Source organism: Bos grunniens, chromosome 6 (assembly GCF_055505025.1).
Source record: "Bos grunniens cultivar Pamir isolate PY7600 chromosome 6, Bosgru_T2T1.0, whole genome shotgun sequence".
NCBI classification, from domain to species: domain Eukaryota; kingdom Metazoa; phylum Chordata; class Mammalia; order Artiodactyla; family Bovidae; genus Bos; species Bos grunniens.
Genome location: NC_141170.1, coordinates 16,702,141 through 16,727,676, shown reverse-complemented (window position 1 = coordinate 16,727,676; position 25,536 = coordinate 16,702,141). Strand labels below are relative to the sequence as shown.

At 34.3% G+C, this 25,536-nt stretch overlaps 1 protein-coding gene across 50 annotated transcripts in view; it reads right to left on the bottom strand.

Moving 5' to 3' along the window:
• MAPK10 (mitogen-activated protein kinase 10) overlaps nt 1-25,536 on the bottom strand; it is a 373,060-nt gene that overhangs the window by 78,952 nt on the left and 268,572 nt on the right. For 30 of the 50 annotated variants that reach the window (XM_086404959.1, XM_086404939.1, XM_086404927.1 and 27 more), the window contains 3 exons: nt 25,122-25,260; nt 24,257-24,422; nt 21,695-21,766 (listed from right to left, as the gene is read on the bottom strand). In XM_086404959.1, the coding sequence (XP_086261085.1) occupies nt 21,695-21,766; nt 24,257-24,422; nt 25,122-25,260 (377 nt within the window). Of the gene's footprint in view, nt 1-11,095; nt 11,168-21,694; nt 21,767-24,256; nt 24,423-25,048; nt 25,261-25,536 lie in introns of all 50 variants that reach the window. The other 20 variants (XM_086404965.1, XM_086404946.1, XM_086404952.1 and 17 more) reach the window with 3 other exon arrangements.

Genomic DNA, 25,536 nt, shown 5'->3' with positions numbered 1-25,536 from the left:
ATTTTCTTGCCATGTGTCAATGAAAGACAGAGGCCTTAGAAATTGTCAAATCCAATACCACAGGCTGTGTTCTCTCCAATGTTGCTAATTCTATAACTCTATCTTTACTGTAAAGTTAATTCATTTCTGTTAACGCAATTTGTGACCGTTCAGGGAATGTTACCATAATTATTTAATTAAGATTTCTAAAATCATTACCCCTAGTTTTTCTATAGCATTGGACTAAAAATGATGGACAGTTCTGACAAAATTAACTAATTTAACAAAAATAAATATATAATGCAATGTAGATAGGTGACAGAACAAAGGTAAAACCAAGCTAATTTGCAAATGCGCTTCTATTTCTCATATAATCTAGCTGAATAAAAATTAAATTATATATCCTCTCAGTTATTAGGATGAAAAAATGTATGACTGTGTAATATCAAGAAATGAAGTAAGAGTGGGAAAAACTGAAGAATATTCCTTTACAAAATAATAGACATAACTAAACAAGAACATCTCTCAATAAAAATTCATCTCAGTTGCCATGTATATGAGAATATATAGTAGTAAATGAGAATCATTAGGAATACAGTAAAAAAATGTCAAAGATTAGAGTTAAAAGTCACTCTTAGACAAAAACTTATGTTAATACTATCGATAATAGGTAAGCTAGATTTACTTAGATATATTTTAAATAGAAAACATTAATACAGTTAAATAAACCTCAATGCTTACACTGTAAATTATGAAAAGAGATCTACTTTTTAATACAATTCAGTTATCATGTCCTAACAAGACATAATTTAATCAGTGATCAAACTTCTTGAGAATTCTAAAGATTTGATCAGGGCAAAGAAGTTATCAGATTTTCTGTAAAGGAATCTTCTAACAAAGTTAGCAAAATACTCCCAACACACTAGTGTAGTTATATTTAGCTACAGTATGGTAGCTCAGATGGTAAATAATTTGCCTATCATGCAGGAGACCCAGGTTTGATCTCTGGGTAGGAAGATCCCCTGGGGAAGGGAATGGCTACCCACTCTGGTATTCTTGCCTGGAGAATTCCACGAACAGAGGAGCCTGACAGGTTACAGTCCATGGGGTCGCAAAGAGTCAGACATTACTGAGTAACTCACACTTGACACAGTTATTTAATTCAAAAATGAATTGCTTTTAAAGCAACATTTCCAAAACAATTGCATGGTTTTTTACAGTAAACTTTCAGAAAAAGTGAAAGTCACTCAACCATGTCCGACTTTTTGCACCCCATGGACGCTATAGTCCATGGAATTCTCCAGGCCAGAACACTGGAGTGGGTAGCCGTTCCCTTCTCCAGAGGATCTTCCCAACCCAGGGATTGAACCCATGTCTCCCACATTGCAGGCAGATTCTTTACCAGCTGAGCCACCAGGGAAGTTTAAGGGAGTCAAACGTCCTGGAATTAATTAAACAAGAACTATTAAAATGTTTCTTATTAAAAGTTATAATTAAAGTCTCTAGAAGCACTCAGCATGTCTTCCTACCTTAGATTGCTCTTTAGATGAAACACTGTTATGGTCCTTGATATAATAGTTTACCAAAAAAACCCACTAATCTTTATTATTGGCAATGAAATACTTGATTGTTATAACTGTAAATATGTGGTATAGTCATCTTTAAAAGTGTGTGCCTTTATTTTAACCAATCCATTTCAAGCTCTTTCTTCCCAAAAACATGACTAGTGCATTTAAGCACTAAGTACATGTTTCACAGGCGTTCACAGGATTGCATCATTAACTATGTACTTAGTTAACCATGTGAGTTTTCTCTATAATCATAATTAAACAAATACAATCCAATACTAGAAATAATAGCTCCTGGCTCTAAACCCAGGACTTGTTCCAAGGATTCCAGAAGAAAAAGACCAAGTCTGGAACTGACGTAGTAAACATTACTTTAATTTTGCCATAAAATTGATCGTTTGTTTGTCCCAGGCAATCCCTCTTAAAGAATGCCTCTGAAATTGCTTTCTTAATCTATTAGGCCAACTTATTCACATAAAACAACTAATTTTATTAATATTTAAATAGAAAATAAGGTGATACATTTTAAAAGAACTTTTTAATCATCAGATTTCCACAATGATTATACTGTTTAAAATACATAAAATATTAACTAGGTTTTTATGATTATGTGTTAATTTAAAATAGTAAATTTTTTTAAAAGAATGACCAAAATTATTTTTGTAAAACAATTTCTCTGCTTTAGAACACTAATAAGTCATCATTTTTCTACTATATGAGTAAGGATATGAATACCTACAGATCCCAGCATGTGCAGTCATCAAAAAAGCAAACTATATATATTTTTGATCTACTAGTTCAGAAATCATCATACAACATAATTATCAAATGTATTTAATAAAAATTTTAAACTGTCATCTAGTAGGAATTATTTGACAATATTCTCATCTAGTTCTAAATTCACTACATAAAGATAGTCATAAAAAGTTTGGTTTTTTAAATAGAGTATGATAAGATAATGTTCAACTATTTACTACTAATGTCTTCAATAAGTAGTATTGTAATAGATGAAAGAAACAAAGTATGGATTGTAAAAGTGATTATTTGAAATCCTAAGATTGGAAATCATTCCAGCTAATTTTTGTCAGTTAGCCAAGAACTTACATTTAATGTCCTCCTTTTACATTAACTTCCTTGGTTGAGAAACTTTCTAAAATATATAACAAATTGCCTTGAGCCCAATGTATGAATTATGTCTTACTATTTTCTGAAAATTTGGGGTCATAATTTATACCATGTACATTTAAGCTTTCAGAGGCTACCAAGTGGGAGCAAGCGGCTTCCTTGGTGGCTCATATGGTAAAGCATCTGCCTGCAAATGCGGGAGATCTGGGTTTGATCCCTGGGTTGGGAAGATCCCTGGAGAAGGAAACAGCAACCCACTCCAGTACCCTTGCCTGGAAAATCCCATGGACAGAGGAGGCTGGTAGGCTACAGTCCATGGGGTTGCAAAAAGTCAGATGTGACTTAGTGACTCCACTTTTTCTTTCAAGTGGGATCATAAAGAGTTGTTTAGTGGCTTCATTCTTCTATGCCCTTTGAATTATTTTATCTCCATTTTGTTTTTCCATTGATTACTTTTTCTTATGATGAATATGGTTTCCAGAGTTGACACCTTTGTGAATTCAGATTTGCTTTTTATTCTGCTCTTAGCCTTATATTCAGTATTCTGTGCAAAAATGTTGACATCTCTTCACAACCTAAAGAATATCAGTGTTTGTCCCCAAATTCTTACCTATGCTTTTAAAGATAATATTGTTTAAGAGTACTGTCTTTAGAAAAGTTCCAGGAGTGACTACTTTATCTTGCAAGACAAGCAGCTGCCTGGTCGGCACTGTGTTGTGTATTATTGGGAGGCTTCATGTTAGCCCTGCAACGAATGTGCAATAGGAGGTGGAGGTATGCATGCCACGTGTTAGGCATCATGATAAAAAACTGCAGTTCCCAAACTGAATATTCATAACTTGGGGAACTTATAAAAATATAGATCACTCCACTCTCCCCATTGATCTACAAGATTCTGAATGCATATGCTTGAGATGATATCATTAAGAAACATCACAGTAATTGCAATCCAGGTGGCCCCTGGTATATTTGAGAAATACTGACAATATCTTGTGAAAAAAATAAGTCCAGATCTAAGAATAAAGTACTAACCTGTTTCAGTTTTATGACACGGATTAGTTTAGGGTCAATTTCACCAAAATATTATTCCACATCTTTTGCTATGGAAAACTTAGGGGTTGTTCACATGGAAACATGACAAGGAAAGAAAAATCCTAATATTTGTTCCCTTTCCCCATGTCACTTTCCCAAAAATACCATGAGAAATTATGACAAGTGTCACACATAAGCTCCATGCAGAGAAAAAGGGGTTCTACTCATGAATACCTATAGGATTGAAATTACATGTTGCTATCATAAAAATACAGGTTGATATCATGTTACTACTCATGGGAAGTACTACTCATGGGAAGCATAAAAGCTATTCAATATAAGTTCAAACTATTTTACTATTTTTAAGTAACTACTCCATAATTCTATATGATAAAATTTGTTCTCAAAGAACTCTCACTTCTGAGGACATTGTAAAATTCAGGCTAGAAATATATCTATATTCATATGACAAAGGTCTGGATTCAGATTTTCATGGTTTTGTCTTGAGTTTTTTGTTACTTTAAAAACATTTTTATTTTTTTTCATTTGAAAAGTGTTATTTTCATCTTGATAGTCCCCCTGAAATTCTAGAAATATGAATGTGACAATGAAAAATTATAACTAACATCTGTTTTCATTATAAATGAGCACAGGAAGGGGAAATATTATAAGCTAATAACACTTTGAAAAAGTCAAAGCTGACAGTTTGATTAAAAGGCTATTTGTTCACTGGCAGCTGATTGCTCATGGAATACTGTGGAACATGAAATATCCAGAGGCTAATATTTGAAGCATGATATATATGCACCTCAGCATAATCTATTTCATCTAATAAATCTATTTATCATTGTAATCTATATTTATTTACAAAGCAAAAAATATTGAAGAGACATTTCACATATAAGCAAATTCAATATATGTTAATATGTATCACAATGTAGAATTTTAATTAAACTATTGAGGGTTAATCTTTAGGGCCACTCATTTGTACAGGTCCCTTGCAAAATTCTATGCCTAGTTTTGCATTTGTAATATTAATTTTTTCTTTACATAACAACTTCCTCCAACTGCATTATATTCCGGCCTCATAAAGACTAGATCTGACTCTACCTACATTTTGAAACTGGAAGATGTCTTGGACATCATTTAAATTGACATCTGTATTTTGTAGCTGAAAAATGTTGAGGTGTTTTAAAATTGGTAAGTAAAATGACTTTAAGCAAAGTAGCGGATACAAACAGCTCCCAACACTAAAAGAAATACAAAATTCTATTTAACAGTTTTGGTAACTCTCTACTCTGTTCTGTGAAAACCTCTCTTAAAGATTACACTCATTTCTGGGTATAACACTATGCAAGAAAAGATTTAGAAGGGACAATGAAGTTTATATGAGGTAAAGAAAACATGCTATATGAGGCATACTTGACAAAACTTTTTATGTTTCAATTCAAAAAGAAAGGAGAAAATCCTTGCCTCCTCCATCCTCGCACTCGCACTTTGATCCCTCTTTTCCTTTAGTTGTTAACACTTTCTAATATACCATGCCTTTTATTTTAAATTTCATGATGACAAGGATTTTTATCAATTTTCTTTACATGTATATTCCTAGGTATAAGCACATAGCAAGTGCTCAAAATATTTGTTGAATAAATAAATGTCTATTTTATGTTCAATTAGAGTTTTTCAAGGAGATAACTTGAAGAATAAGGAGAGAAAGTATTCGAAGAAACAAAAATTGAGAAATTCCAGGAATTGGAGAAAGGTTGAAATTTAGGTAACAAAGGGAATCCTGAGAGGTAAATAAAAAGAAATCCAGACCTAGTCACATGGGAGAGAAACAGCAACTAACCAAAGATCAAGAAAAAAATTCCTAAATGAAAGGAGGGAAAACAGACAGAGTATGTCCAAAGATGACTATCACACTGATGGCTAATTATTCAACAGTAATATTAAAAAGAAAAAGCCAGTGGAAAGACACTTCTAAAATGCAGGAAGAAATAACTGTCAATCTAAAATTCTATATCCAACAAAACTATCTTTCCAGTAGGGAACACAAATCAGAATACAGCTTTATTGTAAAAGACTTCTAAAGAACTTCTAAAGGATATACTTCAGAAGGAAAGAAAATAATCCCAAAGGGTCAAATTGCAAGAAATACTGATAAGCCAAGAAAATTATAATCATAAGGGTAAATCTAAACAAACTCTATCTTTACATAACCAAATGATAATGTCAATTTATGAGGTTCAAAGAAAAAAACTAAAATACTGAGCATAGATAGCATATTTAAATTGGTACAGTAATGATCTAAATTATTAGTATGTGGTAAGATCCTTGTGTGTTCAGGAGAGAGATAAAAATTATCTGAATTAAAACAGAAATTCTCCACAAACTGAACTATAGATTCAATACAATTCCAAAATCAATGCAAATAGGGATCATTTTATAGAAGTTAGCAAGCCAATTTTAAAATATTTGAGGAAAAGCAATGGCTCATTAATAGCTAAGGTACTTCTGAAGAAGACAAAGAAAGAAGATATTTATCTTATCTGATATGTGTATAGTATACACTTGCATTCATTAAGAAAGGGTAGTTGTGGTATAGAGATAGACAAAAAAAAAAAAAAACACCTCATTATGAAACCGAATACAAAGCCAAGAATTTAACACCCTTTCCCCCTAAATGTGAAAACTTATGACAAAGACAGCATTATAGAACAATGAAGAAAGAATTAGCCATTCTTCCTCAGTCAGTAACTGGAAATGAAATTCCTCTTTCACATCATACACAAAAATCATTTCCAAGTGAACTAGAAGCTTAAATATAAAAGATTAAAATATTCACACCAAAACTAAAAGAGAATATAAAGGCATCAAAGGATTCTTAAGAAAGACATATAAATAAATGAACTATAAAAAAAGCGAATTCCAAAATCAATATAAAATAAAATGGCAAAATATTCTAAATAAGGGAAAGGATATTTTCAACACGTAAAATGGACAAAGGTTAGGTACCACAATAAATAAAGAACTCCTACAAATTAGTTTTTAAAAATACAATTTAAAAATTTGTTCTAAAAAACAAAAGATATATTACCAGGAGGAAATACTAATGGCCAGTAAATAGGAAAAAATGCTTGTAAAGAAAATATAAATAAAAGCTCCAATGAATAGGATTTTACATCCAAGAGATTACTAACAAATTTAAAGACAAATCTGGTAATATCAAGAGTTGGTTTGGATGTGGAGTAGACAGTTACTTTTATACATATACTGTTACTCTGAAAATCAATCTGATGTTATCAACACATAGTCAAGCTTAAAATGTGCACACCTATGAGTTCTGGTGTGACTTCCCAGATGGTTCAGTGGTAAAGAATCCACCTGCCAAATAGGAGATTGAGGTTCAATTCCTGGGTGGAAAAGATCGCCTGGAGAAGGAAATGGCAACCTACTCTTATTGTTGCCTGGGAAATCCTACAGAGTAGCATGGTGCATGACTCAGCAACTACACAACAACAATGATCCTAGGCATTTATCATAAAGAATCTTGTCCATGTGCTCCTAGAAACATGTATTCATTGTTTATAAAAGAAAAAGCAAAAACTCAATGTATTCCAAAGTCTATTTGTAGAAGAACAGATTTATTGTATTAATAGAACATTCATATACTGGAATGCTATACCGCAATGAAAATGAATGAACTATTTCCTATGTACCAACGTGAATAAATCTTAAAAATATAATGCTAACTTCAAAAAAAGCTTGCTTTCCAAAAAAAAGCAAGTCACAAAGTAATAATAGCACAATATGTAAAATGGATAAAACTAAATGGAAGGAAAGTTATGACCAACTTAGGTAGCATATTAAAAAGCAGAGACATTACTTTGCCAACAAAGGTCTGTCTAGTCAAGGCTATGGTTTTTCCAGTGGTCATGTATGGATGTGAGAGTTGGACTGTGAAGAAAGCTGAGTGCCGAAGAATTGATGCTTTTGAACTATGGTGTTGGAGAAGACTCTTGAGAGTTCCTTGGACTGCAAGGAGATCCAACCAGTCCATCCTAAAGGAGATCAGCCCTGGGTGTTCATTGGAAGGACTGATGCTGGAGCTGAAACTCCAATACTTTGGCCACCTCATGGGAAGAGTTGACTCACTGGAAAAGACCCTGATGCAGGGAGGGATTGGAGGCAGGAGGAGAAGGGGACGACAGAGGATGAGATGGCTGGATGGCATCACCGACTCGATGGACACGAGTTTGGGTAAAATTCGGGAGTTGGTGATGGACAAGGAGGCCTGGCGTGCTGCGATTCATGGGGTCGCAAAGAATTGGACACAACTGAGCGACTGAACTGAACTAAAATGATATGTTGTTTAGGGATAAATATGTATGTGCTAAAAATATAAGGAAAGTCCAAGAGATTGTAAAAACATGCCTTTAGGAATGCGATGACCTCTGGGGAAGAGAGAGGATATAACCGAGCAGGAACACACACAAAAAGTTCATAGGTATTGATAATGTTCTACTTTTTTAACCTGAGTGGTAATATATGCATGTTCATTTTATTGATCTTTTCAAAAGCTATAAATTTAATATTCTTCTAATTCACTTGCATAATTTATTTTGTAATTTTAAAGTAAAAGTGTCTGCCAGGGTGAAATTCATTAGGAGACCTCCCAATAGAAAAGTATCTCAGTAGTTGAATTCTGACTTTTCTGTAGAAAGTTAAACACATTTGATTTGAATAAAAATTTAATTAAAATATATCAAAATACAGCTACTAATAAAGGGTTTCCCTGGTGGCTCAGACTAAAAAATCCACCTCCAATGCAGGAAACCTGGGTTCAATCCCTGGGCTGAGAAGATCCCCTGGAGAAGGATATGGCAACCCACTGCTGTATTCTTCCCTGGAGAATCCCATGGACAGCGGAGCCTGGTGGACTACAGTTCTTGGGGTCACAAAAAATCAGGCATGACTATGTGACTAAGCACACAACACAAAAATACAGCTACTAATAAAGTGGCATAAAAATGCATTAAATTTTAAGAACTGTTTTTGGTTATCTAAATTTCTCAAGGCTAAAAATAATGTGAATTCGTTTAGGTATAAAAAATAAAAGGTATAAGACCGTATTTTTAAGTTTTGTTGTTATTTTATGTATTAAGAACACATGTATAGCTCATATTGCACTGACTTTTATCAATCATTTATTTTGAGAATGTCTTCATATAAATGATATATTAAAAATAATATGACTGCCTACAGAATATTGTATAGATGTATACTACACACACTATATATCTAGTAGATTAAATATAATTTTATTGCCACTTTCAGATGTCATGTTTAATAACAGGGCATTTCAAAAAATAAGTAATCTGTTTTGTATTTTAAAAGTTTAACATTATAATAATGAGTCTTCATAATATGTTTGCCTGAAAAATTCTGATTTGAAATTACCAACATGTTTGAAATTATGAAAAGACTGCATCTGACATTCAGAGGAGACACTTTAGTTAATAATTACCATTTACCCTTCCCAAAATTTACAAATATATCCCTATACAAGAGCTCCATAAATAACCAAAAATAAAAATACCAAGCTCAAGTATTGAAAGAACAATCTGAGACTTCTTAACATTAGCAGCAACCCAAAGGTTTACTTATAAGGGATTTTGGTATCAAGTTAAGAAATGATAACCAAGCAACTTAAAAAAAATGGATTCTAAGAAATGTTAATCTGTTTTAATAACTCAGTTGTGGAAATCTGATTTGATTTTCTTTAATAAAAATTATAAGAAAAGTAATGAAAAATAATCATTTTAATTTATAGGTGGCAAATAATTCATTTCAATCATCAATTATTCAAGCAAAATGAACTTCTAAAATATCAAAGAGTACAAAGTTAATAGATTGAGTCTGTTTTTTATCAAATGTCTAAAAATTAGGCAAAACTTAACTGTTTCATATTCATGTTCAAAGTCCAAATTCAAGTTTATAATCCACAAGATTTCAGAGAAATCTTGTTTTTTTTTCCAATCTGAAAGAATTCATTTTTTATCATGCTAACATACTTTTAAAGAGTATTAACATAAACATGAATGTTGTAAATTTATAGATACTATTTAGTAAAACGTATATGCAGAAGACAATACTGCAAAACAGGCATAAATTTTTTAGAAATAAATGTGTGTCATATAAAACTAAAAAAATATTTTTAGTAAGAATAGAGTTAAAAGTAGTGCAGTTTTATTTTTAACTAAATAAAACATTTCATGTTAAGCTTCTTATCCACAAAAACTGAGTGTCTAATTCAGTCAGTTTGTAAATTTGTCCAATACAGAGAATATATGCATGCACTTAATATTTGTTACATATTAATCTTCAAAGTAAATGGCTAACTGCACAGTTAGGCTACAATATTATTAATTAGATTTATTTTATACATTAAAACCCCATTATTATAGGCTCAATTTTGTTTTCAAACAGTGATCATTTAAGTAATGCTCATCTTATCTTTAGTATGATAATGACGTAATAGTTTGTAAGTGACTGTGAGTAGGATACTTAACTGACTAAATAAAATAAGTTATTATAAACCCATACACTAAATCACACTCTCCATATCTTTTTAATACTGCAAAGCCCATAGAACCTTTACTTGCTAATTATTAGCTGCTTAAGGGATCACTTTTACTTAACCAAGTGATACACATTTGTTTTATTTGGATATTTTATATAATCATTATTAATTAATGAGGTTTTAATCATTGTACTTGTTAATAATGTGGAGAGAATAAAAGCAGTAATGGAGCTATTATTCCTAGACATTAAGGAAATGAGAAAAATTATTTTAGAAGATCATTTTTAAAAGGAAATTCATATGAATGTTCTCTGAATATGTGTTAATAATAAACTGATTGCATTTATGAATGAACATAAATTTAACTGATAAAAGATTTCCATGCCAAATGAGTATTTGTTATGGTACAAAAGCATAAATCTTTAGTCTTAAACTAAAAGATTTTGTCATTTATTATCTAGCTATGGATATAACAACTGACACAACTGAGTGACTAACACTCTCACAACAAAAAACAGTAAAACATAATAGAGTATATCATTGTTACTAGTTTCATAAGACTGAATTAAGGCAGATCTTTTGATAGCAATTGAACGTTTCATATGTGTTACAATATTATCTACATACAAGCTTGCTAGGAGACAAGGTTACTCTCCCATGATGCCAGCTGGTAAATACGTGACATTGGAGTTTCACAGAACCCCTCTAAGGGCAGTGAGGATATACCACCAACAGTATTATACTGGAGACCTAATGGAATCGATTGAACATATTACCCATAGAGACCACTGGCTTCTAAGAAGGATACGATCAGTGCCAGGAAACAGCACTGCACCTTTTATCATTTCGCCCATGATGCACCCTACTGACCACATGTCAACTGAAAACAAAAATGAAATGAAGATAAACAAGAAGACAGGAATAGAACAGCAAATAAAAACACTTCACTACCCAGGCCTTGGAGCAATGGTCTGACCTTTTGCTGACTGGGTTAACAGTGCTTTAAAACACTTAACAGTGCTTTAAAACAGGGGGGTGGGAAGAACACAAGAATGTCAGGGCCCTTTCTGCTATGCAACTGAACTAACCATGCCATTCAATGCCACCTAATGTATGATAATATTACTTTGCAATTATAATGCAATGATTCATTTAGGTTCTGATTTAAAAGGTCTGATTTGCATTCATCTCCTAGAATCCTACTGATTTGTATTGTAAATTATTCTAGATTGTGTTAATGTGGGAAACATGCAAATTGGTTTCTCTTTCATTCTTTTGTATACCACACTTGGAGAAAGAAATAAAGACTGAGCCGCCTGCAACCTCATAAGAAAGGGTTTCTTTTATAAAACACACTTACTCTTATTTATAAATATGAATAAATTTCCGGAAGTGAAATGCCGTTCAAGAATGAGTGTTTGGGAATAGGCTGGTTCAGTTTCATTGACTCTCACCAAAGAAGTACGTTTTTAAACAGAAGCTTTGTCTTATTCTCGTAAGAACAATTGCTTTCTAACTGTCCTTGGTTACTCACGTGTTCCTACTGAAAACTCAGAAAGAAAGATAGGTCATTCTTATGAGGAAAATTAACCTAGAAGAATAAGAGAAGTTGAGGGGGAACAAATAGGGACAGACATTAAGATAGCACACTAGAATTTTGCTCCACTTATTCTTCCGGTTCTACATTGTAATTTGGCAGTGACCTTACAGAATTCCTCGAGATTCTTTCCCAGGTGAAGGTCTCACTCAGGTTAAATGCAAAGTTTGACCAAATACCTAAACAGAGTTATCACTGCAAAGAAACGGTTATAGCTATGAAGGTGACAAGCATACCCAGAAAAGCAAATTTGTCTTGCTTCCATTTTAGGAAAGCAAGTGACATGCAAAAAGATCAGGAAAAGATAGAGCAAACAGTTGTGCATCCCTTTATTATTAATACATTTGGAATTCAAGATAATATCTGTCTCACGAGAGGTTGGTATTGTGAGCACTTTGATTAAAGGGCAAAAAAATTCTCTAAAACAAAATTTGCTTTTGAATTGCAAATATTCTTATCATCAAAGTGACCAGTCTAAGTTGTTATTTACCATGTATCTATTTTTTAGAGATATTGTGGGAGAGAGAGATTTTTTTTAAAAAAGAGAGCTAAAGGCTCAATAAGCAAGGCTTTCTCTTGCCTGCATCAATTTAAACATTTGGGAAAAGGTTATTTCTGCCCCAAACCTATCCGCTAGTTAAAAAACATCTATTTCTATATTTATTTAATGAAAAAATATCTCTTTTATGTTATCTCTGGCAGATATTCATTTTTTTTTCTGCTCCAGAACCAATCCCATTGCTTTCTAACTGTACATGTATGTGTTAGTCACTTGGTCATGTACAACTTTTCGTGAGCCCCATGGACTGTAGCCTGCCAGGCTCCTCTGTCCATGGAATTCTCCAGGCAAGAATACCAGAGTGGGTTGCCATTTCCTCCTCCAGCGGATCTTCCTGACCCAGGAATCAAATTCAGATCTTCTGTGTTGTGCCTGTCTGAGCCACCAGGGAAGCCCAGCCTTCTAAATGTGTATCAACTTGGCCAAGTTACTGACTCTCTCTTTTCATCCTCTAAAACATGGATGGCATTTATCATGTAAAAATTTTTTGACTTAAAAGGATTATGCCTGGTAAAGATCCTTCCACATTGCCTGGCATATAATAAGTTATCAATAAATGTTTGTTATGTATTATGTATTATATATATATATTAGAATTAAATATACATAGAGAAGGCATATTCATTTAATATTTATATACTATTATACTATATCTTATATTAATGTCTATAATTAAGAAATTTTTCCAATGAGGGAAGCTTACCACTCAGTGGGCAATCCTTTTCACTGTTGAAACCACTTTGAAAGGCACTCCACGTATTAAATCACAGTTGACTCCATGGAATTTCTCTCCATTATCTAAATCGGAATTATCTTGTTCTCTAATACAAATAATAATCTTAAAATAGAATCTGTGACCCCTGACCACTCTTGCAAAACTGACAAATTTTCCTCTTTCAGACTAGAATCCCTTGCGTTTTCTTCTCCCTCACCTAATGCTGTTAAACAGCAACAACAGTAACAACAGATGCCCTAAAGAGGTCTTAGTCCCGGGGTTACTTCAGTCTCACTTGGCTCTAGATAGTTCTTGGTTTAATAACTGCTGTGTCTCCCAGTTCTCACTTATGTGGCTCTGTGGGATACAGATATTCTAAAGTAAAAGCAGAACATTTTTGGAAATATATCTTCATGATAGAAGCTACAATTGTAGACTTAATAGATCACAAAGCCTTTGTGTGAAAATAATGTAGAGAGATACAAACTCAAGATCTGAACTACTGATGAAAATACTGAATTCCATTTGCTTTATTTAATGTACCATTTGCTTTATTTAATGTACCTTTGCTGAGTTATAATACCCTGGAAACCTCTCCAAATTCCAGTTTCCATTTAACTTTCCTCGCAATTCACTATTCCTATAGACTCTCCATGCTTATGCCACAGAAATGCTAAGCCTTATGCCTGGCCTGGAAGCTAAATTGGTAAAGAATCTGCCTGCAATGCAGGAGACCACCTGCAAGGCAGCAGACCCAGGTTTAGGGATCAATCCCTGGGTCAGAAAGATCCCCTGGAGGAGGAAACGGCAAACGACTCTAGTATTCTTGTCTGGGAAAACCCCTGGACAGAGGAGCCTGGTGGGTTAGAGTACATGGGGTCGCAAGAATTGGATGTGACTTAATGACTAAACCACCACCACCATTATAAATTACAAAAAGGGGAGTAGATGCATATGAGTTTATATAGATTTTTATTATTCAAGGCAGGATGAAATGTCAAGAGAACATCATTGCAACAGCCACAGCGAGGGATTTTATTAATTAGTTATCACAACTAAAACAAGAAAGAGGTAATAAAAGAATTTGGTTCTAGATCTTTTTAAATCCTTTGGGGATGCGGGGTGATAGCTTTCCCTCAACTAATTCATCTATATGCTTATCAAGATGAGACTGGATTATTTTATGAAAATTTCAAGATATTCCAATGAATACTGACTGTGCATAGACCTTAGAAGAAATTGTCAAATTCAATCACAGTTGGAAACTGGATTTTGTTGCTCTCTGAGACAGTCTGATACGGTATGTGAGTCTCCATAAGACTTTTGTACACTAATGCCACCCAGGCAGAATTCTAGTTCCTTCCATGATTCTGATCATAACATTCCTCTCATCATCAGTATTTCCAGAGAAAGCAGATTCATTTGCAATTGTGGCACACAGAAACTGATTTACTTTCCTTAAAAGGAATGCTTAGTAAGTTTTGATGTTACTAAAATATGGTTATCAGTTTTCTAAGGGAGAAAATCTCAAGTGTATCATTTGTCAGGCATTAGATTATGCTAAATTATAATTTTTCTACTCTAGTCAAGAGATAGAAATAAAATAATAAAGGTCGTGACAGTTTAAATTGTTGTTGTTGTTGTTGTTTAGTTATGTCTGATTCTTTTGCAACCCCATGGGCTGTAGCCCGTCAGGCTCCTCTGTCCATGGGATTTCCCAGGCAAGAATACTGGAGTGGGTTTCTATTTCCTTCTTTCTTAAGGGGATCTTCCTGACCCAGGGATCAAACCTGCATCTCCTGCATTTGCAGGCAATTCTTTACCACTGATCTACCAGGGAAGCCTCTAGTGAAGAAAATGGCAACCCACTCCAGTATTTTTGCTTGGGAAATCCCATAGACAGAGGAGCCTGGTGGGCTACAGTCCATGGGGTTGCAAAGAGTAAGACATGACTTAACAACAAGGTTGTGTCAGTTTAAATCTAAACATAGAAAGCACTTTATTGCTACTTCCACACCCCAGTGGCTTGATTTGTGATTTATGATGGAATATTTTTTGGACTATGAGAGCTTCTATCCAGCAACCTAACACATGTTTCCTGTCTAGGAGATTATGCGGTTCTGGTAACGCAATTATGAGACCACACTGCTTTTCTCTTTAACCTAATTATATCTTCATTTAGCATAGGATTCAGACAATGGGTTTTGATAAATCTTTCAACAAGCACTTCAAAGTACAATAGAATAAGATTTAATATGGTTTTCTAAAATCAGAACACGATTTCTTTAAAATGTTTGCTTTAAAAGTTCAAAATTTAATTAGATATTTTACAAAAACACATTGTTTTAAACTTTAGTGCAAAGATAGAATTATGAAAAGCTACTGATATGCATAAATAAACTGTGAATGTGCCTATTTTGCATCTGTGGATCTAACTAAGAAAAATAAAAAACATTCATGGAACACAATGCTAAATATTCTAGTTCCAGGAAACAGAGGATTTTTCTCCTTGGATCTAGGTATTCAACTTGTTTTTCTTTCTTTGTAACTTCTATGGCATCATATTAATTTTTAATGTTTATTTTATAGATGTTATACCATTGATTTTCTTTTTTAATGAAACAGAATAAAATCCATTGAAACTTACTATAAAGAAGAAAATCTTTAGCTTTATGTTAAATTATAAATAAAACTGTAATAATTTTCAAAATACTCTGCCATAAAAAGTCTTGTCATTTTTTATTGCACCAAAATATTTTAAATTGTCATCTTTAAAATCTCTATAATTCTGCAGTGTGTATAAATAAGGAATCTGAAGAAATCCTAATGTTGAAAAAATAATTTTTTTCTTTAAACTTTTCATGTTTTGATGAACACATAGTAAATGCTTGGCTCTGAATGTTTCACATTATCACCAAATTAAATACAAGTTCCCTGAAGATTGGGGTAATTATCCTCATTTCATTTTACACATCAACTTGCAGAAGTGCTTCAGTAAGTGACGAACTACTCATTTTCTTTCCTTTTACTGTCTAATTCACAGATAATTTTGGTTTCTCATCACTTGAGAATTTTTTTTAAGGCGGTCTTTTGGTTATTTCTATTTTTTAAAATAGTTTATCTAATTCAATTTGAAGGTTATATTTGGGCTAAGGTACCCCCAAACTAATTCCATGCCATAAAAAATGGAGTTCTTTATAATTTAAAGTTATTTACAGGTATCTGTATGTTTGTAAGGGGCTTCCCAGGTGGCACTAGTGGTAAACAATGCACCTACCAATGCAGGAAATATAAGGACACAGGTTCAATCCCTGGGTCAGGATGATCCCCTCAAGGAGGCATGGCAACGCCTTGCCTGGAGAATTATATATATATATATATATAATATCATCACAGCAATTCTGTAAGGCTGGCAAAGGAGGTATTATATAAAATACATTGAAACTCCTAGGAGATAATTTATGACTAAAATGAAGAGGACCAGAGCCAGTTCTTGGAACCCTTATGCTCTGGAGTCTCATCTGACTGCTGAAGGGAGAGAGTCCCATAATAGGTTATCACTATTCGTGGATTTCGTCCTAAGAGCCAATCAGGCTAAGGGCGGTTGGAATGGAATAGCACAGTAATGACTAAGGAATCTGTTGTTTGTAGTTTTACTCTGTCAATTAGTTCAGTTTATTTTTAAAGATCTTCCAGTACTCCGTCTACAGAACTGTAGAGGAATAAGGAAAAGCAATATGCTTTTAAACCTTTCTATATCTATTTCTCTCCTCTTTCACTTTCATCAAGAGGCTTTTTAGTTCCTCTTCACTTTCTGCCATAAGGGTGGTATCATCTGCATATATGAGGTTATTGATATTTCTCCCAGCTTGTGCCTCTTCCAGCCCAGCGTTTCTCATGATGTACTCTGTGTATAAGTTAAATAAGCAGGGTGACAAAGGAGCCTTGGCGTGCTCCTTTTCCTATTTGGAACCAGCCTGTTATTCCATGTCCAGTTCTAACTGTTGCTTCCTGACCTGCATACAGGTTTCTCAAGAGGCAGGTCAGGTGGTCTGGTATTCCCATCTCTTGAAGAATTGTCCACAGTTTATTGCGATCCACACAGTCAAAGGCTTTGGCATAGTCAATAAAGCAGAAATAGATGTTTTTCTGAAACTCTCTTGCTTTTTTGATGATCCAGCGGATGTTGGCCATTTGATCTCTGGTTCCTCTGCCTTTTCTAAAACCAGCTTGAACATATGGAAGTTCACGTTGTGACCAAACTAGATAGCATATTCAAAAGCAAAGACATTACTTTGCCAACAAAGGTCCATCTAGTCAAGGCTATGGTTTTTCCAGTGGTCATGTATGGATGTGAGAGTTGGACTGTGAAGAAAGCTGAGCACCAAAGATTTGATGCTTTTGAACTGTGGTGTTGGGGAAAACTCTTGAGAGTCCCTTGGACTGCAAGGAGATCCAACCAGTCCATTCTAAAGGAGATAAGTCCTGGGTGTTCTTTGGAAGGACTGATGCTAAAGCTGAAACTCCAATACTTTGGCCACCTCATGCAAAGAGTTGACTCATTGGAAAGGACTCTGATGCTGGGAGGGATTGGGGGCAGGAGGAGAAGGGGACGACAGAGGATGAGATGGCTGGATGGCATCACCAACTCAATGGACATGAGTTTGAGTGAACTCCAGGAGTTGGTGATGGACAGGGAGGCCTGGTGTGCTGCGATTCATGGGGTTGCAGAGAGTTGGACATGACTGAGTGACTGAACTGAACTGAACTGATATCTATTTCTGGGGGACAGGGGCTCCTGGGAGAAATGGCAGTCATGGTGGAGCTATGTGCGTGGTCACCCAAATGCTTCTCTCCAAGGCATCAAGATCCATCACCTCAATTTATTTTTTCCTGTTCCACCACCAAAGCTGGTTCGCTGTGTCCTCCCTTACTTTCTGCCCCCCTCAATATACCCTTCTGACCTTTTATCCCAGTTACGCCTTATCCTGCCCTCTAGTACAGTGGTCCCCAACCTTACTGGCACCAGGGACTGGTTTCATGGGAGACGATTTTTCCATGGACCAGGGATGGGGAGGAGGATGGTTTCAGGATGATTCAAGCACATTACACTTATTATGTACTTTATTTCTATTATTATTACACTAACTCCACCCGAACTCATCAGGCTTTAGATCTTGGAGGTTTGAGACCCCCACTCTGGTATACTCTGGCCTCCTCTAAATTTCCTGTGAGAAGAATTTTCCTCTTAATTCTGATCTTCCATCTGTTCAGATAATCTCAGAATCTTCAGCTTACTCAGATTTTCTTAGAGTAATAAAGGGAAGTATATTAACAAATTCACAGTGAAAAATATTCTCTTAAGCAAATACAAAGAAAAAGAAGTTAAGTCTTATTTTTTCAAATGTTTGTGATTATTGGCCATTTGTTTATGGATGTGAAGAATGACTATTTTTAAACCCTGACTATAAAGTATGTATTGTTTGAGATAATGTTTTATTACTATAATATTAGGTAGAAGACTCAGGCTATAACAAAATGTATTAGTTGCAAAAGATTATTAGGAAATAAGCAAAGTTATTTCAAAGAGGGAAGGATTAAAAGTATCTATCTGTACTAGATGGATATAATAATCCACAGCCTCCAATTTTTGTTCACCTTACTTTGATTATCCCTAATTTTCATTTCTTCAAGCTTAAAAAGATGTGATATTTAGTTAATCTGAGGATGTTTTCTTTATTTCTTCAAATATATAATATTTTGGTAAATCATTCCCTGTTCCATAATAACCTGTTTTCTTGGAAAGATTATATATATATATATATATATATTCTTTTCTTTCTAACTGAAATTTCTCATGTCCTCAGAGGGAAAGGCAAGAAACAGTGTTTTAGCAGCTCAACTGTCAGCTTTAATCAGAAATAATATGCCTGAGGTCCAGAAGTTTCAAATGAATATGGTGTGCCTATTTATATCATTCCCCAGATCCAGAGAACTCTAGCAGAACTCAAAATAAAGGAATATCACCTGATCTTGTTTAAAAAGGTGCAACCATTTGAAGTAGAATAGAAATAAAAAGGTAGAAAGAGTATATCTATTTAAAATGGATAACCAACAAGGTCCTTCTGTATAACAGAGGGAACTCTGCTCAATGTTATGTGGCAGCCTGGATGAGAGGGGAGTTTGGTGAAGATTGGCCACATGTATATGTATGGCTGAGTCCCATTTTTTCAGAACAGTCCCACCTGAAGCTATCACAACATTGTTAATCAGCTATACTCCAACACAAAATAAAAAGTTTAATTTAAAAAAAAGATTCAGGTTTAAAGAAAGAACTGATATTACAGTATATACAAACTATACTGATATTATATGAGACTTTGGTAATCAAGAAAATACCATGCCCTGGTTGGGTTGTGGAAGGAGTCAGTGACTAGCTAGTTCTTTAAAAAAAAAAAAAAAAAAACAGACAAACTTCCAAGAAAGTATCATAAAACTGCTGCACTATAAGCTATTATTAAAAGAAACAAGATCTTAATGAAATGTAGTCTTTGATGCCTCTTATATGATCATTGGACTATGTAAAGAAAATAGAAAATAAGTGACTTGGCATATTTATTGTTCTCTAACTTGAAATTCATCATAGACTGAAGAATTATTAGTAATACTATTATTATGTCAACCTATATGCAGGTTTTAATCATAAAACCATAATGAAAATTGAGTGTTTAATAGTGCATGTTTATATAATTAAGAAACTATTTACACAATAAAAACAAATACTTTCTAAATGTTTCTTTGGATATTACAAAGGCTAGCAAACTAATGAATGGAAAAGTAAGTATGTACGTATGTATTTTGCCAACATTTTAATTTAATCATCAAGAAACTACCTTGTGATATCATCTGGGTCATGTCAATAGTCAAGAAACCCACACAATGTTCCTCAAAGTGAAAAGACAATTTTAACACAGTAAAATAGCTAAAACTTCAGTTGTCAATGGTAATTTCCTAAGAGCTCCCAATTTTTCAAGGTGTTTTACTATTTTCACTTAGAATACAGATTTTTTTAAAAGGAAGATTAAAAAGTTCTGTTCAGAGAGAAGAATATCTTTGCTTATGATGACAGAGTGCTATAACATCATTTTTCAGCCTCAGAGAAATTCAACGGAAATCACTCTGAATAATTCTAAGTGAATTATTCATTTAGATTGTTTTTTTGTTTTTGTTTTGTCTGTGAAGAATCTTGGAAGTACCCAAGGAATAAATTAGCATATACTAAACTTTGATATTACTTCCAGTAAATGCTGAAATCATTTCATTATGCTAAAATATTGATATGAGTCTTCTCCCCATAAATAAGCTCCATCAGCCCCCAAACTTGTGTCTGATCATCATGGTCTAGTGAAGTTACTTTAGTGTTCTGATCCCTTTATTACTGGTAGTAAGCTCTAATTACAAAATGATAATAATTTCATATAAAGATTAATGAAACAATTTCATCCAAAAACACAGAGTATATATAATCCATTGTTCAATAAGGATTTCTATGGTTTAGTTTAATTTTTAAATATGGTCACGACTAAGACATTAAGTTATAATTTTAATTATAGGAAAATGAACTAATTTCAACATATTTCATGTGGAAATTATTTACCCATGTTTAAGTAAAATTTAACTTAAGCAAGACATACTATCTTTACGTAGCTTCCCCACTGACTTTTACATCTACACTCGGGCTCCTTATCATATTTCATATCACCAGCTCATTTAATAATTCCAAATCAGAGATATCTGTCCAAAAAGTTCCTGATGAAATCTAGCTAAAGATTCAGTGGTATAAGGCAAATCAACACAGCTTTTTTTTAATTGACTACCTCCCCCACATTGTACATTCCATTTCTTTAATTCTAAATTTCATTGGAAAAGCAACTATCTATGTCTAAGTCACATCTCCAAGTCAAATAAAGAAAGCCAATTTTGAACCTACCTGACCTCCAGCAAGTTGACTAAAATTATGATTTTTAAATGTGGAAGTTCATGTTTTAAGGAAGATGTGCCTTAAGACTGGATATAGTGTCGAGAGTAATTCAAATCAATAAAGGTGTGGACAGAAGCTTAAGATGTTGGCAAGAAGAGAAATGAGCATGCTGAAATTTGTAGAAGCATAAAATGGATTTAGAAAAAAGATGGGTAATACTTGCAAATAGTGATTTCTTTTGCTAATTCGAAATATATTTTAATCACTTGAGATATGTTGGCCTCTCTTATTTATGAAAAACAGCACTGCTATTCTGAGTTATAGATAAAATAATTTAAGGAAAAAAAACATCAAAAATGTAATTAAACTATTGAGATAGGTAATCTTCAGTACTGGTCAGATTATAGAAATAATCACTTTTTTTTTTTTTTTAATTGCAGTTACACCACTTACCCAACTTTTTGCTTCTATCTTTACTCTCCTGGTAAAATCATTATGTGTTTAAAGGGAGAGAGAACAAAACAGGTAAAGCTGCAGCAAAAGGTACAAGGATACAGTCCCTTCCTGGAAACAGGATTTTGTGGCGAACCATTTCTCCCATAATGCATCCCACAGACCATATATCCACTAGAACAGGAGAGAGGGAGGTGAAGAAAAGGGAGGAAAGTAAAGTTAACTAAGATAATTGATCTCTGAAGGAGGAGGAAAAAGAACAGTTTGATTAGAAGGTACAAATTTTTGTCTCCCACCAAAAGTTGGCCAAAAAGGTGAATTAAAACCAGCACTGGAATGTGACATAAACAATGTCTAGTAGAACTCAAGTTTTAAAAATTACTTTGTGATGCCTTAGATTTTCCTTCAGTGCCTTAAGGTGGTAACATGGACAAGCACCAGTTTAACCAAACTTATCTCCATGTCAGGTGACACAGCTCAAAGCCACCAAAGGGTTTTCAACGTCATTCTCTGGAGGGAGAGAAATTAATCTCAATCAGCTCTTAGGGGTGGCTATTTCCATTTTCTATTCTACCCAATTACATGGAATAAGCCAACTAGAGATCATCTTTTTTTGGTCCAAATCCAAGAAACTAGGAAACGGCTGAAACTATGGTTTGAAGGCAGAAGTATTAGTGACTTCTTTTACTAATTCAAAATATATTTTAATCACTTGAGAAATGTTGGCCTCTCTTATTTATGAAAAACAACACTGCTATTTTGAATTATAGATAATAAAATAATTTAAGAAGAATTAAAAAACACTGAAAATTTAATTAAGTCCTGATATTCAGGACTTAGTTTTTCCTTCAGAAGTTATTCTTATAAATATCAGTTTGAGTTCCTTTTTGATATATCTCAAGAAAAAAGATGTATAATTAATTTGCACAGGTATAAAGGAGTCATGAAGGAAACAGAGTATTAATGGTGTTAAAAAGTTGTTAAGCACGTATGTCGGTTTCTCAGTTGCCATGCTTGTTAACGAAACATACTTCACCTTCTTCTACTAATCTTTACCCTCTTCCAACTCGCTTTTTAGTAAGGATGAAGGGAATTGGGCAAAAACATTAGGCTAAAACGCTCCTTGAGGAAGGAAGGCAGGGTTCGGTGCACAGGAGAGCTGGCATGCCTGATGTGGGAGCAAGCAGGTTTTGTGCGTGATAACCCTCATCCCACACGTGGGTGAGGGCAGCACAAGGGTGGTAGGTATGCTTTCTCCACGGGTCCAGAGAAGCCAAAAATCTGAGGCAGAAACTTGCAATCCTGTCTAGTAAGGGAAGGACAAGGGATGCAGTCACATGCCATCTGTGTTCAGCAAAGATCTGAAAATCATTAATAGCAAATTCAGACTCCCCTACAGATTTTTGTAGATTCTTGAATTTTTTTAATTGGTTCCCACTTTGATTTTTTTTTAAATATGAAGAATGTATACAACCATCTGCTTTTCCAAATAAGTTAGACGTAGTATTGCCTTGGAACAGGATTAGATTTTTTTCCTCCTCCAAGTCAAAAGGAAACAGAACTCTGCCACTGTTCACCACAGTTAAGCCTGACCTTCCTGAGAACTTTTTCGCTTCCTCTGAACAAATGCACAAAAGAACTGGCTCTCCTCTAATCTGGAAGGAGCACAAGAAATTTTTCAAAATTTTGGTGGCCAGGAAATTTTCATAAAAGTACTCTGTAGCACCTACACATAAAAATACAATGATAATTATTTCTATAGAACTTACACCTTTCCAATAACTTAATAAAGTCTCAAAACAAGTATGAAAGGTATATTAAGTATACATATACAATTCTACTTTAAAACAGTTTTAATTCCTGAATATATTGGATTTTTTTTAATACACCTCATTACTTGTTAGGGCTAATCCTTCAAAATTATATACTGCAGTGCTTTCTAATAAGAATTTTTATAAATCCTCATTTTAATAAAATCAAATTGTAATGTATTTTGAAGATTCTTTCTACCTTTTCTTTGCAAGTGTTTATGAATACTACATTTTCTTTATGAAAGCAGCAGTGTAAAATTTAATATTATTCTCTCTGTATGGTTTCAGAATTTATAAAAGCTTACCAGGTAATTACTACCTTAACTATTACTTACAGAACAGTACGTATCCAACTTGAACAATTTGGATTATTCTAAAATGACTATGCATTAAGCATGTGTGAAGATTCTTGCTCCAAGGATTTGTGGTATCTTTTTGTTTGTCTTTTCCTAGGACTAGAGACACCAGTTTAAGACATGACATAAAGCCAAATGGTAAAATGCAATAGATGGATTTCTTCCTGTTTATATTCACTGTGAGTTGAGCTGCCTTCTAAATATCAGTGTTTCTGAATATCTACAGCACGTGTGCTCATCAGTATCCATACGACTGTTTAATCAGACTCTATTTATAATTCTTTTGAGTTATAACATTTCAATGTTCTTCTAGTTATGCGTGCTTCTCAGAAGCATCCTTCATGTTGATTCTTCTTAGTAGTAATTTTTGAAAACCTCTGACTATGAAGGCTGGTAGCCCTATTTTTAAAAATTCATATACATGAGAGGGAACACTGCTCTTGATATACTTAGTTTCTTTACAGTTTCTGTGGCTGCTACTCAAGAGGCATCCTTACCGTTCTCCTTGTAGCCCATTCCCAGAATGACCTCGGGGGCCCGGTAATAACGTGTTACCACATAGGGAGTCATCATGAAGCTTGTGCCTGCTGTTCTGGCCAGCCCAAAGTCTAGGATTTTCAATGTACAATCAGACTTGACTACAATGTTACTTGGTTTTAAGTCCTGACAATAAGAACAAGAGAAGAAATTAAAAACGAACATCAAATGGCACATGTGACGTCCATCTACTCAATCAACACGGCAGTCTTGCAATAGCACTGATGGGCCTTCCCACTGGCTGTAGAGCCCTAGGTAAAGCCAAAGAGTACTGCCCCAAGGAAGCTTAAAATTAGGTTTGGGATTTTTTGTTTTAATATCCTCAGAAAGTTTTTTAAACCCAGAAGATAACTGCATCATTTTTACAATTTTTGGCTCATGTTGGGAAGAGGTTTTTAGGGAAAAAAAAAAAATCATTGATTGTCATCTGTTAGGTTTCTCTTTACAGCAACATAAGCCTTTGAGTTTATATTTCATTTCTAGGCCTGACAGAAGAGCAGATCAGGGCGGCTGTCTTTATGGAACCAGAAACAAACAGTGGGAATGAGTTGTCTTGTTTCAGCTGCACCTATGACCTCTGCCAATCAGAGTTTCTGAGAAGGCTCATAAGCTGACTTTCAGTGAGCTGAAACAAAACGTTAAACAAAATGAGCTAGCGTGCTGAAGTCTCCTCCGACACGTTAGTGAGCTATATGCTTATTCTACAGTAAAATAAATGAGGAAGTACATTATATTTACCCAAGCTCCCCTACCTGAAGAACGTAATCTACAGCTGCCCTTTGTCTTCTCCACAAGCAACTTTATAATTCTGGACTGTGTTCTTACCCTGTGAATAATCCCAGCAGAGTGAAGGTGCTTGATGCCACACAACATTTGGTAGAGCAGGTAAGACATTCGCTCGTGGTCTAACTCCATCTGAATCACCTGACACAAGTTAGCATCCATCAGCTCCATGACTAAGTAACTGCAGGGTAAATCCGCAGTGTTAGTTTCAAATCACAAGGCCCACGGAGTCCTTCAAACAAGTCAGAATCCTCTCCTAAGTCTCTAACTCTTCCACATTTCCCAGCTCCACCTCTGACTGAACTAAGAATATGAAAAACTTGCAAGTACTGCATGCGTGACAGCCGTGGTAACCCTACCACAAAGGTGCTAACAGACGTAGCATTTACGGGTGTGTGGTTTCTGTTTGTGTAGTTTCTCCCTTTGTTTTGTTCTCAACTTTACCCTGAATTCCCTG